Source organism: Eptesicus fuscus, chromosome 6 (assembly GCF_027574615.1).
Source record: "Eptesicus fuscus isolate TK198812 chromosome 6, DD_ASM_mEF_20220401, whole genome shotgun sequence".
Taxonomy (NCBI): domain Eukaryota; kingdom Metazoa; phylum Chordata; class Mammalia; order Chiroptera; family Vespertilionidae; genus Eptesicus; species Eptesicus fuscus.
In genome coordinates, this window is record NC_072478.1 from 16,614,045 (window position 1) to 16,629,453 (window position 15,409).

Consider the following 15,409-nt stretch of genomic DNA (forward strand, 5'->3'; position numbering starts at 1 on the left):
GGGAATCTGAGAGACCCTTCAGTGGGGCAGGGGTGGAGGAGGTAGGCACTGGATGGAGTCAGAACTCCCTGGAGCTTCTTTTTGAGAGAGGAGAGTGAAGTTGGTAAGAATTAGAAGATTTTAATAGAACAATTTAAAGAAAAAGTGTGGGGAGGGATAGCTATGACACCATAAAAGAAAAATTGATAAATCCCACTTCATCAGAATTAAGAACTTCTGTTTTTTTGAAGAATGCCATGTCAGAGAATGAAAGACAAACCATGAACTGGGAGAGAATCTGCAAAACTCACCTGAAATAGCTCTAGAATATATAAAGAACTCTTCAGCCTGGCCAGTGTGGCTCAGTGGTTGAGTGTCAACCTGCGTCAACCTGTGAACCAGGAGGTCATGGTTCAATTCCTGGTCAGGGCCCATGCCCGGGTTGCGGGCTCGATCTCTAGTGGGGGGTGTGCAGGAGGTGGCTGATCGATGATTCTCTCACATCATTGATGTTTCTATCTCTCTCCCTCTCCCCTTCTCTCTGAAATAGATAAAAATATATTAAAAACAACAACAACAAACATCTCTCCAAAACTCTCCAAATGTGATGATAGGAAAATGACCCAGTTTTTAAAACATGTTAGAGATTTGTGCAGTTTCATCAAAGAATATATAAGATTGGCATATTAGTCCATGTAAAGATTGTCCATGTCATTTAGTCATTAAGGAAATGCAAATTAAAGCTATAATGAGCCCTGGTCGGTAGTTCAGTGGTTAGAGCGTCAGCCTGCACATCAAAGGGTCATGGGTTTGATTCCTGGTTAAGGGCACATACCTGGGTTGCAGATTCCAATCCCAGCCCCAGTAGGGGTGCATGTGGCAAGCAACCAATCTATATGTTTCTCCCTTCCTCCTTCCCTTCCATTTCTCTAAAAATCAATGGCAAAAATATCCTCAGATGAGGATTAAAAACACAAACTACAAGGAGATATTACTTCATATCTATCAGAATGGCTCAAATAAAAAACCTGACAACACTAAATACTGACATGGATGGGGAGCAGCTGGAGCTCTCCTTCATTGCTGGTGGGAATGCAAATGGTGCAGCCACTCTGGAAGATAGTTCGGCACTTTCTCATGAAGTCACACATACATTTACCATAGGACCTAGCAGTCACAATCCTGGGTGCTCACCAAGTGAAACGAAAACTCACGTCCATACAGAAACCTGTACATGAATGTTTATGGCAGCTTTACTCATTAGTCCCCCAAACTGGAAATGACCCAGTGTCCTCAGTCGGCAAATAGATGAGCACACTGGTATAATACAGTGGTTAGTACTCAAGCAGTAATAGGAATGGACTTCAGTGATAGCAACATGGACTCATCTCAAAGGCATTATGCAAAGTGTGTGTGTGGTCACTTGGATAAGGGCCCCCCGGTAAATGTCCAGGTCTTAACCCTTGGAGCCTATGAATGTGACCTCACATGGAAAAAGGATTTTGCAGATGTGATTAAGTTAAGGACCTTTATATTGGGAGGCTAAATGTAATCCCAAGTGACCTTATAAGAGAGAGGCAGAGAGAGTTGACACAGACAAGAAGAGAAGATGTGACCACAGAGGCAGAGATTGGGGTGATTCTGCCTCAACCAAAGATACCTGGAGTCCCAAAACTTGGAAGAGGCAGGGAAGATTCTCCCCTGAGCCTCTGAAAGGAGTGCAGCCATGTAGGATTTTGGCCCACAGACTGATTTCAGATTTCTGGCCTCCTGGACTGTAAGAGACTAAATTTGTTGTTTTAAACCACCAAGTTTGTGGTAGTTTGTTACAATAGCCACAGAAAAGAAATGTAGTATGATTCCATTTACATGACCTTCTGGAGAAGGTGCGGCCATAGGGACAGGAAACAGTGGAGATGGGGGTGGGGAGGGGATGGAGTACCAGTGGGCATGCTGAATTCCAGCAGAAAGCAAGATGGCCCAGTACAGCATGCTGACTGTGTTTACTTGCTAACCCAAGAAGAAAACAAATATTGGGAGGGTGGCAGGACCACAGTTTCAGGTGGATTTGCACTTGTTTTTCTAATGCTTAAGGTTTCTTAAAAACCTTTCCCTCGGCTTCCTACGCACCTTCATGTGCTGTGCTGGCCCGTGGGTCGGTCCTGATTGACACCTGGCTTGTAGCTGCTTGGAGTCCTTTTTCTTGCTTGTATGTGTCTGTCTGTCCATAATGATGAATGTGCCGCCACGGGGAGGGACTGCCTTGGGCCCCTGTTCAGGCCCTGTTCAGGCTTCCCAGCTCAGCCCTGAGCCGGCCACATCCAGTAGACTGACCTACTGGGTACATGTCCCACACCTTCTTCTTGTCTGTGGTTCATGGAAATGGCCCCTCATGGTCGCAGACACCATCTGACTCTCCATGTCCTCAGTGTCCCACTCAGAACCTGCCAGGAAGTGTTAGGGAGGGTTCCTGAAAGGCATTTCCTAATCCTCTGTACTTTACTGGAAAGGAGGGGACAGTTGCCAGGAGGTCCGCAGCCAGGCCTTTTCTCCAGACTTCACCTCCCCCTTTCCTGGCCACACTCCACTCAGGAAGGTTAGGGCCCAGCCCTGCAGAATCACACAGGCTCTCTTTAAAGAGGAACAGATGCCTTTCCTTCTATTACTTTCCATGGACACCTTTGGGTTACGAGGGTGGCGGGGTGGGTCAGGCCAGGTATACAGCAGGGAATGCACTGCCTGGGCGGTATCGACACTGTGTCTACTGGGCATTTCAGGACTTGGGTGCTGCTTCCCATGCACAGCCTGTCGGGTGTCCCAGGGCTGCATCCAGATTGGGCCAGTCCTTGCTAGATCTGTTTTGTGCACCATGGGGTCTTTCCTGTGTGCACTTTTATTTTAAACCTTTCACATGGGTATGTTCACAGGCAGACAGAACAGAGACTAATGACATTCCCTGGCCATCACCCAGCCTTACCCTCTGTGAGCATCTCACCGAGCATTAAAAAAAAAAAATGTTTTGATTGATTTTTTTGAGAGGGAGAGGGAGAGAAACATTGATGTGAAAGAGAAACATTGGTTGGCTGCCTCTTGCACGCACCCCAACTAGGGATTGAGCCTGCAGCCTGGGCATGTGCCCTGACTGGGAATTGAACTGTCAACTTTTTGGTGCACAGGATGATTCTCAATCAGCCACACCAGCCAGGACTGAAGAGCATTTTTAAAAACAATCCCACATATCTATTCATTTCACCCATGTCCTTTTAATGACAATATTGAATATCAACAGATATGGACTGGTTTTTGTAGATACATCCTCAGTGCAGCTCCATGAGAGCTCTGAGGCTCAGCCCCTGGCACCCTGCCAGCTGTCTCCATGGGGTCTTCAACTGTGTCTGGGTCAAGCCAGGGCCATGTAGAGCCACTCGTGATGTACATGCCAAGTGTGTGGTACTCTGTAGCATTCCATCATTCTTCCCCTTGTGCCATCCACCTATTGAAGAAACCAGCAGGTTGGTCCTATGGAATTTTCCGTGTTCTGCTCTGATGATCATTCTCCCCTTGCTTTCCTCATGGCATTGATGTAGCCTGCTGACTCCTGGGGCAGGCTCATTCTTTACTGTGGGGGCCATCCTGTGCACTCTGGGTGTTGGGCAGTGTTTCTCCTCCACCCACCAGGTGCCAGAAATATCTTCCTTCCTAATCAAGTCATGACAACCAAAAGTGTCCTTTGGGGCAGAATCACCCACCATCATGAATGTAACTCTGTGCCTTACCCACTGGCTTCCTGTGAACCTGTAGCTGGACCTGGACATGGATTTCATAAGTCACTTCCTATTGCCTCACCCTCCAAGACTCTTCTCCATGGGTAGAGATAAGGGGATTTTGACCATCTTGAGTTCCTCCTCATCCTTGACCCATCTTATGGGAGAGGGTTCTTAGGCAGACATTTGTGCCTCCTCCCATGGGGGCACCCAGCTCCCTAGCCATCACCTATCCTGTACGCTCCCCATTTTCTCCCACACGCATGGCCATCTTTCCTACATGGCTTCTTCATTCAGGTGATCCCCCTCCCTCCCCCGCCCCAGACAGGGAGCTGCCAGGGGGCCAAATGCTTGCAGGGCACAAATGTCCCTGCCTCATTGCATTGAGGCCTCCTTACTACCTGCTCCACTAGGCCTCCCTGCTTATTCCCTGGCTTGGCTAATGTGCGGCACCAGCAGTGATGCTTGTTCTGAGCAACTCCCAACTTCATCCCCATTTGAGACTAGTGGGAGATGGTACATTGCCATGCGGGGACCTGACAGGTGCAGTGTGTGGGGGCTAGGCTTCCTGGGCTTGCCTGCTGCTCAGGAGACACTGCATTGGGTGGCTCAAAAGTGGGTATGTGTAACCTTTGAGCCTGCATTGGGAATGACATAACTCTCCCCCTCCCCCGAGGGTCTGAGGAGACTTGGGGCATTGTTGTGATACCTGAAGTGCAGCCTATTCAGGTACCGAGTGTGACAGGTGTGGAGGCAGCAGTGCAGTGCATAGGGGTATCCAGGGCAGTTACATTACTGGGGCCTTGATAATTTTGGTCCGAGGGCCGACCCAGAAGCTGCTGAGGCAACAGGGAAATGAGTACGGGCAATGTCCAGGCCAGTGCATCAGATCCTGTTGGTCCTAGGATGCTGCCTTCTGTCCTGCTGCATAGATAAGGTAACAGGGCAACACTCCCCCTCTCCCCCGCAACCTCATGAGCTGTCGGCCCCTGCAGGGAGCAGCCAGCCAGGTCATGATGGCCATGTTGCCATGGGAAGCCCCTGAACCTCTGTGATGGAGTGATGCTGTTCCTGCCATGAAGGAACCTCTGATTTGGGCTCTGGCTGCTCGCTCAGAAGACACTGTTGGTGCCACACCCACCTTCTGGGGGCCCACAAGTTTGGGGTAATCCTTGTGCCCCAGACACCATCACTGCCTTCCGTTTGCACCATGCCTTCTCACATTTAGTTGTGTGTGTCCAAATCTTGCACTTTGTTATTATCTGTGCCTCAGACTGTCAATGATCTTCTACAGAAATGTAACTTAGTCTTTCATATTCATAGAGGGGTTCACCATGCCCAGTGCTCTTCATTGTCTGTGAGATCCTCGTGTCCATTTGAGGTCACTCCCTCCTCTTGAAGAACTTCCAGAACCTTCTTTGTAGTGCAGATTTGCTGTAAACATACTCTCGGCTTTTGTCTCTCTGGACAAGTCTCTATTTCACTTTCTCTTTTCACTGGATATAGAATTCTAGGTTGGCAGTTTTCTGCCCTCAGCACTTTAAAGATGTACCTGTTATTGTTAATGGCTAGACAGGAAGCCTGTGGGGAGTCACCCAAGTGCATGTGTGAGAGTGGGAGTGAAATACTCTGTTGTTGAGAGGAACTTGGTCCTGCTGGAGGACAGAGACACCAGACAAGGCCATGTGGTCAGGAGCCTGGCTCTATAATGACAGCCAGGCTGCGTGGGGACATGCACTTGAGGCCAGCCCTCCCAGCATTACAGAGAAAGTGGGGGCTTTTAGGCCTCTTGCCTGACTTCTCCAATGTCAAATGTGTCCTTCTCAGTGTCCTTGGGGAATGAGTGACTTTGAAAGAAAAGTCTTTCAGAGAAGTTACTTGACAGCTATGAAGCCAGTTAAATGCTTCACTCACTGGATGGCCCACAGGGAGTGTGTGGTCGGAGGAGGGTGGACCAGCATGTGTGAGTACTAGGGCTGTCCTGGTGCAGTTCCTTCATAGGAGATACACCCTGCCTTGTTCCTCTTCCTCCTTACCCTAAATCCGGCCTCACGTAACCATGGCCTCTGGAGCTCAAAGACTTTGCTGTGTGTGTATGGCACACACAGTGCTTGAGTTAGCCCCTGCTAATCCCTGCACGGAAATCTGGGCTGAGAGATCTGAGGGCGAAAGAGCCAAGACCCAGGTGCCCTCTACCACTGTAATGTCCCAAATTTCTGCTCCGGCTTTGCGCTTGCTGTTCCTTTTGCCAGAAACTATCTTCCTTCCTGGTTTTGATGATCAGATGTTGGCATAGAGCTTATAATAATGACAGGCAGGCTACTTTGCATTACCTGTGCTGCGGTGTTCTCATGTCTTCTGTTTCCCTTCTACTACCCACATATATCACTCTTGTGTTAAACATGGCTGACAGACAGGAATCTCTCCCTGCCTGTTGCTCAAAGCCCCTGAGTCTTCAGTAAAGGTCCTCTGTGGGCCTGATCTGCTGATCTGGCACATACTGATCTGCTTTCTGTCTCTTTAGCTTTGCCTTTTCTGGAAACATATCTAAATGGACTGATAAAATGCGTGGTATCATATGTTGCTGCCTCTCACTTAGCCAGTGGTTTCTAGGTTCATCCATATTGTGCCCATCAGGAGTTTATTTCTTTTTATTTTGGGAAGGTATTCTCTTGTTTTTCTGTCTGCCATCTGATGGACATTTAGGTTGTTGCCACTTTTCAGATACTAAGAATAATTCTGCTGTGCACATCCTATATAATAAAAGCCTAATATGCTAAGTGTCTGGTCATCCGGTCAGCCACTCAACCAAAGCGTAATATGCAAATGATACGCTAAGGCCGCTCAACTGCTCGCTATGACGTGCAAGGACCATCAGGGGGCAGACAGTCGACTAGTCGACCAGTCGCTATGATGTGCATTGACCACCAGGGGCTGATGCTCTGACTGGTAGGTTAGCTTGCTGCCGGGGTCCGGCTGAATGGGACTGAGCGAGATGGGCTGGACATGCCCTGGATCCCTCCCGCGGTCCCTCCCTGGCTGGCCAACCTCCTGCATCCCTCCCCAGCCCCAATCGTGCACTGGTGGGGTCCCTTGGCCTGGCCTGTGCCCTCTCGCAATCCAGGCTGAGGGACGCTCCCCTCACCCCCCGCCGCCGAGTGCACAAATTTCGTGCACCAGACCTCTAGTTTTTGTTTAAGTTCTCATATGGACATATCTTTAATTTCTCTTGGCTAATTCCTAGGAGTGGAATTGCTGGGTCATGGAGTAACTCTGTGTTTAACATTTTAAGAAAGTGTCAGACTGTTTTCCACAGCAGCCACACAATGTACGTTTCCACCAGCCATGCACCAAGGGTTCTAGAGTATCATTTGTCTTTTCTGTTCTAGCTGTTCTGATAGGTGCACAGTTTGCATTTCACCAATGGGTAACAGCACTGAGCACCTTCTCACCTCAGTGGCCATCTTTCCATGTCTTCTTTTCATCTCTTTAACCTTATTCCAAGCAAAGGCCACTTACATGTTGTATCTCCAAGGGCCCTGCCAGGACAAGATCCCTACGGGTGCTGTGCTTCTCATTCTCTGACTGGCAGCCTAGGCAGGGGTTAGGTCATGGTTGTGGGTCGGGTCAGCTGGTCCTGAGTCTACTTTGAAAGGAGCCTGACCCTTGTCTCAACAGCACCATGGCCTCTGGATGTCCCTTTCTGACAGCCTAGCAGTGTGGGGCGATGTGTTTAGAAGATTGGGGTGGTTTCTGGGGCATCAGATCCCATGGAGTGACCCTTCAGGTCTGCTTCAGGCAGCAGAGTCCTTTAAGATTCTCAGCAAAAGAGGAGGCTCCTGGTAAACAAAGGGGTTGCATGTGTGGCCCTCATGTCCAAGCCAGCTGAGCTGTCTCCCTCACATGCCCATAGCCGTCAGCCCAGTGGCCGATGGACCCATGGGTTCCGACAGGTCAGCCACCTATTAAATAAACCCGGCCTTGCCTGTTGGTTGTTTCTCCCCATGAGGTGGAGCCATTCCACTACTCAGAGCTACTTCACCTCCCCAGGGCGTGCTACGGGCCTGACATTCTGGGTGGGGAGCTGACAGGCAGCAGCCACCCAGGGAGGTACTGGGGCGGTGAGGAAGTATCCCTTACTCTAAGTGAGGCCAGGGTGGAGGCCAGAGTGGTGGGCTCAGTGATGGAGGTTTGAAGAGCCCAGTACCCCACTGCTGTGTGGAAGAGGCAGGGTCCTTTGGGTTTAGGGGACGAGGGAGGGGGTCATGGTGACAAGCCAGGGCCACACTACTACTGCGGTGTCTACGATTCAGAAGGTGGGTGCTCTGGGCCCAAGGTTAGAAGAGGGGGTGCAGCCCTCTATCTGTATTCACATTCTTTCTAAAATTCCACCACAAGGCTGATGTCTGAATACTTGAAGCTTAAAGTATTTATTTTGAGTTTTTACTATTTATCTTTTTATGACATTTGGAAATTCTGCCACCCCTAGCACAGTGACAAACTGCTCTAAAACTGTGACATGGGAGCGAGGCCGGTTTGGGGCTTCATTCTGCCAATGGTGGGTGGCCAGAGTCACCTCATCTGCCTGCCTCCTGGCCAGTGATGCTCACCCACCCTGATTTCCATTTGGAGGTGGTGTTTGTGAGGCAGGGTGGCCTGGGCTGGTGATGGGTTTGGGAGACCAGGGAGGGGCTGCCCACTGCCTGTGTCTCCACTCTTGGCCACTCAGTTACTCTCAGCCCCAGTCCCCATGCCAGTCAGGGAACTCGTATTGATCCTTCAAAACCCTACTTCAGTGACCTTTCCTGTAGTTTTCAGATGTTGTGTTTGCTCTCACCTTTCCTGAGCACACAGTCTTTACCCTGCTCCTTAGATAACCGGATGTGAGGCTCTGGATTTATAGGTATCTTTTGTGTGTGTTTTTTTGCAGGATTCTGTTTCACTGAGACCATCAATTCGATTTCAAGGAAGCCAAGGGGTGAGTCGTTTCTGTGTTACTTATATTTGGAATTGTGGGACTGGTACAGTCTGAGGCCTGTCATGACTTGCTAGGCACAGCAGTATTTGGTCCCATCCACCTCCATTCCAGTCCCCATGCCAGGCTAAGCTCCACCTCTAGATGTGCCCAGGCTGGTCCTGGGGCCCACAAATGGTCATCTGTCTATGAGCAGAAGAAAGGTATCCTGTCTAGCACCCCCTAGGGCAGTGGTCGGCAAACTCATTAGTCAACAGAGCCAAATATCAACAGTACAACGATTGAAATTCCTTTTGAGAGCCGAAAACAGACTTCTGCGCATGGGCCACGAAGTTTCAATAGCACTGTATGTGCGCGCCCGCACATGGTATTTTGTGGAAGAGCCACACTCAAGGGGCCAAAGAGCCGCATGTGGATCGCGAGCTGCAGTTTGCCGACCACTGCCCTAGGGTCCTTCCCTTCCTTCCTATAGCAGATTCATACTTGGCTCCCAGGCCCCAATCCACATTCTGACTCAGTCTCTGAGCTAATTCAAAGCTGTGGCCCCAGAGCCCAAGCATGTCCCTCTATGGACCCAGGACCATGGGTGTTTGTCTCATTTTGGTACTGAGTTGGGGAGTTATAGAAACTCAGTACCCCCATTTTATTATGAAATGTACTTTATTCTAAATGAACGTGTTAATAGAAAAATTAGGGAATGAAAGAAAGGGCAAGTTGTTCACAATCCTTAGGATCACCCATCAGTACCTCCCACCCACCAAACACTCCTTAAAACACTAGTTCTTCTTCTAGTCTTTATTAAAAGTCTTTTGTTTTTTATCTGAAGAGTTGCCACATATGTCTAAGTCAGTTTCCACCTGAGAGATCTGTGGGTTTCACTGAGCCAGGATACTCCATAGAGCAGTGGTTCTCAACCTTTCTAATGCCACGACCCTTTAATACAGTTCCTCATGTTGTGGTGACCCCCAACCATAAAATTATTTTCGTTGCATGTGCAGATACAGAGATAGCAAGATATGCCTATGGGCAGGCAGGAGCCAGTGCCACGATGCAGCGGGCCTTCTTCCTTCTCAGGGAGACTCAGTTTCCCTCTTAAGACCTTCAGCTGATTGGGAGAGGCCCACCCAGACCATTGAGGGTCCTCTCCTTTATTTAGAGTCGGCTGTCATGGATATCTACGGAACACCTCCACACACACCCAGATTAGCTCTTATGGGGTCACTGGGGCTGCGGCCTGGCCAGGGACACACAAACTGACCAACACATTGATACCAGTGAGAAGGTTGGCAAGGCACCCAAAGACCCAGACAATCCCCACCCCCCTGTGCCTTCTTGAGGACATCTGTGCATTCATTGGCCCCATCAGAGTCTTGTGGTTACCCTTTTGCCACCTCCCTTTATTCTTCTGGAGACATTTCTCCAGGGGTGTCGGTGGGGTGCCCTGGTCCCTCAGCCCCTATGGGAAGATGAGGCCAGTGCACAGAAGGGGCCACTGTGGTCAGTGTTCACTTTCCACCACTCACAGATGCTCCGTGAGTTTCTCCTGGGCCATGCCCTTTGTCCCCTGAATTCCTGTGGAAAGCCTGAGAGCCACATTCATTCTAGATGTGGGGTCTCACCACCTTAATTTTAGAATCATGTTTTGTCCACCTTTTCTTCCTCCTTGGCTTTCTTTTTTTTTTTTAAATATATTTTATTGATTTTTTACAGAGAGGAAGGGAGAGGGATAGAGAGCTAGAAACATCGATGAGAGAGAAACATCGATCAGCTGCCCCCTGCACACCCCCCATGGGGGATGTGCCCGCAACCAAGATACATGCCCCCGACCGGAATCGAACCTGGGACCCTTCAGTTCACAGGCCGATGCTCTATCCACTGAGCCAAACCGGTTTTGGCCCTCCTTGGCTTTCTTTTGCTTAACAGAGTATCTAGAGGATTTCAGCATGGAGGTGCTGTGTTGCAGCTCCAGGCAGTCCAGGCCATGATTTTTCACCAGAAGGCTCTTCCCTGTGGGAGCCTACGTGAGGGCTGGATGGGCTGTGTGACAGGGAGGGGGTGTGTTGTTTTTCCCCCAGCTTGCTACAGAGTCAGGCACTGGGTCTGCCCCCGCGACATCTGTACCTCCTCCTCCTCCTGGGCATTGATGGGACATGTCCCCCTCCCTCCAGCCAGGTGTGAAAGGCTTGGCCTGGTGCCAGGCTGCATGTGCACAATCACCCAGACTGACAGGGAGGAGGGAGGATGCCTTGGCTCTCTCCTCCCACTTCTCCTGGTCACTCCATTGCATGCGCACAGCTGGGCCAACATGTTCCTGAGAAGTAAGGAGGGGGTTTTGCTCTGTGCACAACACCTGCAAGGTTAGAAATGGAGCAGGATGTGGGGTGTGCATGGAGGAGCAGGAGGCCAGCGGAGCTGGATGGAACAGGCTCTTTAGGGTCATGGGCTGCTTCAGTGTTCAGGGACCCACTCCCCAGAGGTCCATGAAGCTAACAGACTGAAGATTGAGACCCTATCTGTAGGCTCCTTAGCTTGGGGACCTTGGCCAATTTTCCCCTCTGTCCCTCAGCCTCTACCAGATAGGGATCTTGTTCACCTAGAGCCGTGGTCGGCAAACTGCAGCTTGCGAGCCACATGCAGCTCTTTGGCCCCTTGAGTGTGGCTCTTTCACAAAATACCACGGCCTGGGCGAGTCTATTTTGAAGAAGTGGCGTTAGAAGAAGTTTAAGTTTAAAAAATTTGGCTCTCAGCCAAAACCGGTTTAGCTCAGTGGATAGAGCGTCGGCCTGCGGACTGAAAGGTCCCAGGTTCGATTCCGGTCAAGGGCATGTACCTTGGTTGCGGGCACATCCCCAGTGGGGGGTGTGCAGGAGGCAGCTGATCGATGTTTCTCTCTCATCGATATTTCTAACTCTCTATCCCTCTCTCTTCCTCTCTGTAAAAAATCAATAAAATATATAAAAAAATAAAAAATAAATAAAAAATAAAAAATTTGGCTCTCAAAAGAAATTTCAATCGTTGTACTGCTGATATTTGGCTCTGTTGACTCATGAGTTTGCCGACCACTGGCCTAGAGCAAGCATGTCAAACTTGCAGCAGGCTGCGAGTTTGACATGCTTGACCTAGAGGGTCATGTGTAAATTAACGTGGCTTTAGGAGAACCAATGTATTCCCTGTGGCACAGGATGAGCTCACTCTTGGCTCCCAGTGCTCTTCCCCCTCAGACATGAATGTGGTTCAGTTGGCATAGGGTCACAGCATCAACCTACCTCCTGGGTGGGTGTTGGGCCCATCCCCACCACCTCCCATCTTAGGCTGGGGCTTGCTCCCAGACTGGCCCTATGGCACCCTCTGGTGGCCACGGTCACCCTGTGCACTCTGCGGCATTCACCACATTCCCTGGAGAGCTAGGCCCCACCTGAATGTGTTTGGCCTCCAGGACTGTGTCTTCTAGAGCAAAATAATCACCTGTCCATTTTTGGGGTACGTTTTCACATCTGTGTTCTCTGCGCTCTCAGGGGCACTGAGCTAGCTGACTGGTCCTCTGCTGTCAAAGGGTCACTTCTGAGTTGTTAACCCCTGACAGCTGGTAAAGCACCCCCACCTGGCCAGCCCCACTCCAAACTCTCCAGTTGAATGAAGAAGGAGAGGTAGGGTTTTGTCCTTGGCGTTTCCCTGGGCTGTGGTGGGAACATGAGCTGCAATTTCTAGAACAAGGTCTGATAGGGCTGGTCACAGACCTTTGGCCGATGTGTGTGTGGGAACCATGTCTATTAGTATGTGCTTAAGATTGAGCCATAAGGTGCTTGTTGCTGTGTTATTGGTACCAGGGATAGTTTGGAAATATCTTAAAAATATCTCTAGAATAGGGTTTATGAGCTAGAGACATCGTACACCAAAGTTAAGCAGTTGAGACCTTGGGAGCCTGGGGGAAGGGGGCAGGTGAAGGCGGAGCATTGCTCTTCTGAGCCCCATGGAGAAGGAAGAGAAGAAGGTGCTTTGAAAGGGCCCTGGGTATCTGCCAGGCCAGCAAAAGGGGCTGCTTTGCTCCTAGAAGGCATGCTTAGCCGCAGTAGTAACTCCCCAGAATGGTTCCCTGGGAATGAAAATGATGAAGATACAGACAATGGGGTGGAGAGGGCCTGGGGTGGGGGGTAGGGGCAGGCTAGAGGGGACCAATGGGGGGTAAAAAGAGGACATGTATAATACTTTCAACAATAAATAGTTATTTTTTTTAAATATAAGAAAATGATGAAGAAAACTGATGATTCCTGGTAATCCTTCTGGCAAGAGAGGACCTGGTCAGTGGTGTTTGGCTCCCATATCCACCTGTTTTCCTCTTTTTGCCTGAAGGAATATCCAGTGCTGTCCCCCACCATGTTGCTCCCACCTCCACTAGGGACTTGATTTGCCTCCGGAACTCTCACCTGCACTGCATACAGTGACCTGGGGGAGTGCAGTGGCTGACTTGGGACAGATTTCAAAGGGTGGAGGTGAAAGGCTTCTGACCAGGACCCCACTAACTGCCACAGGGGAGCCAGCACCCCCTGCAGGCCTCAGGCCTCAGAGGCACTCAGGGCATCTGGGATGGGACAAGCATGTTTATTGTTTATTTCTCGTTTTTCTGTCACACAAACACTTGTCCCCCATAACCTGGTCAGTGCTGCCATCAGACATATCTAAACCCACTACATATACTCAGACCAACTGGTAGCTCTGAGACAGTCCAGAGGGCACGTTCATGGCTGCTGCATTTCAGGCCATGTCCTGGAACACATGCCAAGCTCCCTGGCGCAGAGACAGCTGCGTTCCTGGGCCATTTGTGCCCAGCTGGATGGTTTCCTTGCTGGTTCCCAGAGATTGGTAATTATTAACCAGCAACAAACGATTAACCAGAAGATGCCATAGCAGTGGTACCACTCCCAGCACACCTCCCTCCCACCCCCCAGCTGTCCCGAGGACACTGGCCACAAGCACCCTCTGTGTGTGTCTTCCCCTGTCACTAGCCAGGACCAGGCTCTCCTGAGCATTATTTCAAGCCCTGTGTCACCCACTGTCCTGCACAGACTGGCCTCTGGGCTCAGTGCTGGGCCCTCTCCTACTCCGGGACAAATTTTGGAAGTGGGCATATGTGCCTAGGGGAAAAGGCCCACACAGGGTGGAAGGGTTACAGTGAAGTGCCCAGGGGAACACGGTAGCTGCTCCCTGCTCAAGCTCGGGTAGGGCGTCTGCAGCGTGGTGAGTGGGCCTCTGCACATGTCCTGGTCCCACCGTCAGCTCTCTGCTGGTTACAGGGAGCATCCTGAAGCTGTGATGAGTGGTTTCCTACACCCATGTCCTTGGGCAGATGTCTCCCCTGTCTTGATCCATTGTGGGCTGTGCCTGTTATGGCTGTGGCTGCATAGTTGCAGAGTTCAGTTTTGCAGCTAGAGGTGGTGTCTATCCTTCCCACCTGCCTATATGAGTGGGGTTGAGTCTGCCTCATGGCTGCATGAGCTGGGGGTGGGGTAGGTAGGGTGGAAGCTACCCAGGGCCACCAGCACCTTAGAATTCAGGCCGGATTCCTCTCCCCTCCTCTCAGGGGTGACAGTTCAATGGGGACTGACACCCTCTGCAGCCACTGCCCCCTGAGCAGATATGGGCAAGGAGGAGCCACCCACATCCAGCTCAGTTTCCCCGGAAACTGCTTTTTATTTTGCTGACTGGTGTACAGGCTTCCTGCCATGAGGTGGAGAGGAGGTCCCTAAGCAGAGCAAGGGTCAAAGCATCTTGGCTGCCCAGCGTGCCCTGCTGACTGCTGACACCATCTTGTCTTATCCCCCCCACTCCCCCCTTGTTTTTTTGTTAATCCTCACCTGAGGATATTTTTTCCATTGATACTTAGAGTGGAAGGGAGGGGGAGAGACAGAGAGAAACATCCATGTGAGACACATCCATTGATTGCCTCCCGCACATGCCTTGTCTGGGGCCGGGGATTGAGTGCAATCAAGGTACATGCCCTTGACCAACATAGAACCTGTGGCCCTGCAGTCTGTGGCCAATGCTCTAACCACTGAGAAACCCAGCTAGGGCTCATTTTACCTTTGAAGGATGTCCTTGGCCAGATCTGCCCTTTTTGGTGGGTGAGGAAACTAAACCATGGCCCAGATCTGGGTTTGGTCCCTGCCTCCAGGTGTATGTGACCCGCTCTGTACTTCTCAGACTATGATGCCATCACCCTTCCCTCTTACATGGGAAAGAGGACCCTGAACATTACTGGGTACAGGTGATGGGGACCAGCCGAGTCCTGTCACTGCCAGGAAAGCAGAGGTGTTTTGAATTAAAGTGCTAGCAGTGGACAGTGGACAGTTGGGATCCAGCAGCTGGTCTGTGCCACGATCCCCTCCGTGCTTTGGACTCTCAGTGACGCCCCCTTGTCTCCGTGCAGCACATCTCCATCCCCCAGCCGGACTACCCCTCAGAGGCTCGGATCTTCTCCTTCTACCTCTCCAACATTGGCCGTGACAGCCCCCAGGGCAGTTTCGACTGCATCCAGCAGTACTTCTCCAGGTGAGGCCAAGAGGGAAAGCCCTGCCTCTTCAGCCTCCCCCCCGACCCCCACCCTCCTGTGCAAGTGTTTGCCCACCGCTTTTGGCCCAGTGCCTCCTTCTGCCCCCATACCTCGATTGAGCCCCTCTGGCTGCTTTCATTGTGT

The 15,409-nt window shown here is 50.7% G+C and overlaps 1 protein-coding gene across 6 annotated transcripts in view; it reads left to right on the forward strand.

The window, feature by feature from the left end:
• The window catches only part of ELL (elongation factor for RNA polymerase II), a 61,161-nt gene that overhangs the window by 25,747 nt on the left and 20,005 nt on the right, over nt 1-15,409 (forward strand). For 5 of the 6 annotated variants that reach the window (XR_008556295.1, XM_054717267.1, XM_054717264.1 and 2 more), the window contains exons 2-3: nt 8,674-8,721; nt 15,143-15,264. Coding sequence is in view for 5 of the 6 variants with exons in the window: in XM_054717267.1 (XP_054573242.1) it covers nt 8,674-8,721; nt 15,143-15,264 (170 nt within the window). In the remaining variant the exon portion in view is untranslated. The remainder of the gene's footprint in view (nt 1-8,673; nt 8,722-15,142; nt 15,265-15,409) is intronic. The other variant, XM_054717265.1, reaches the window with a different exon arrangement.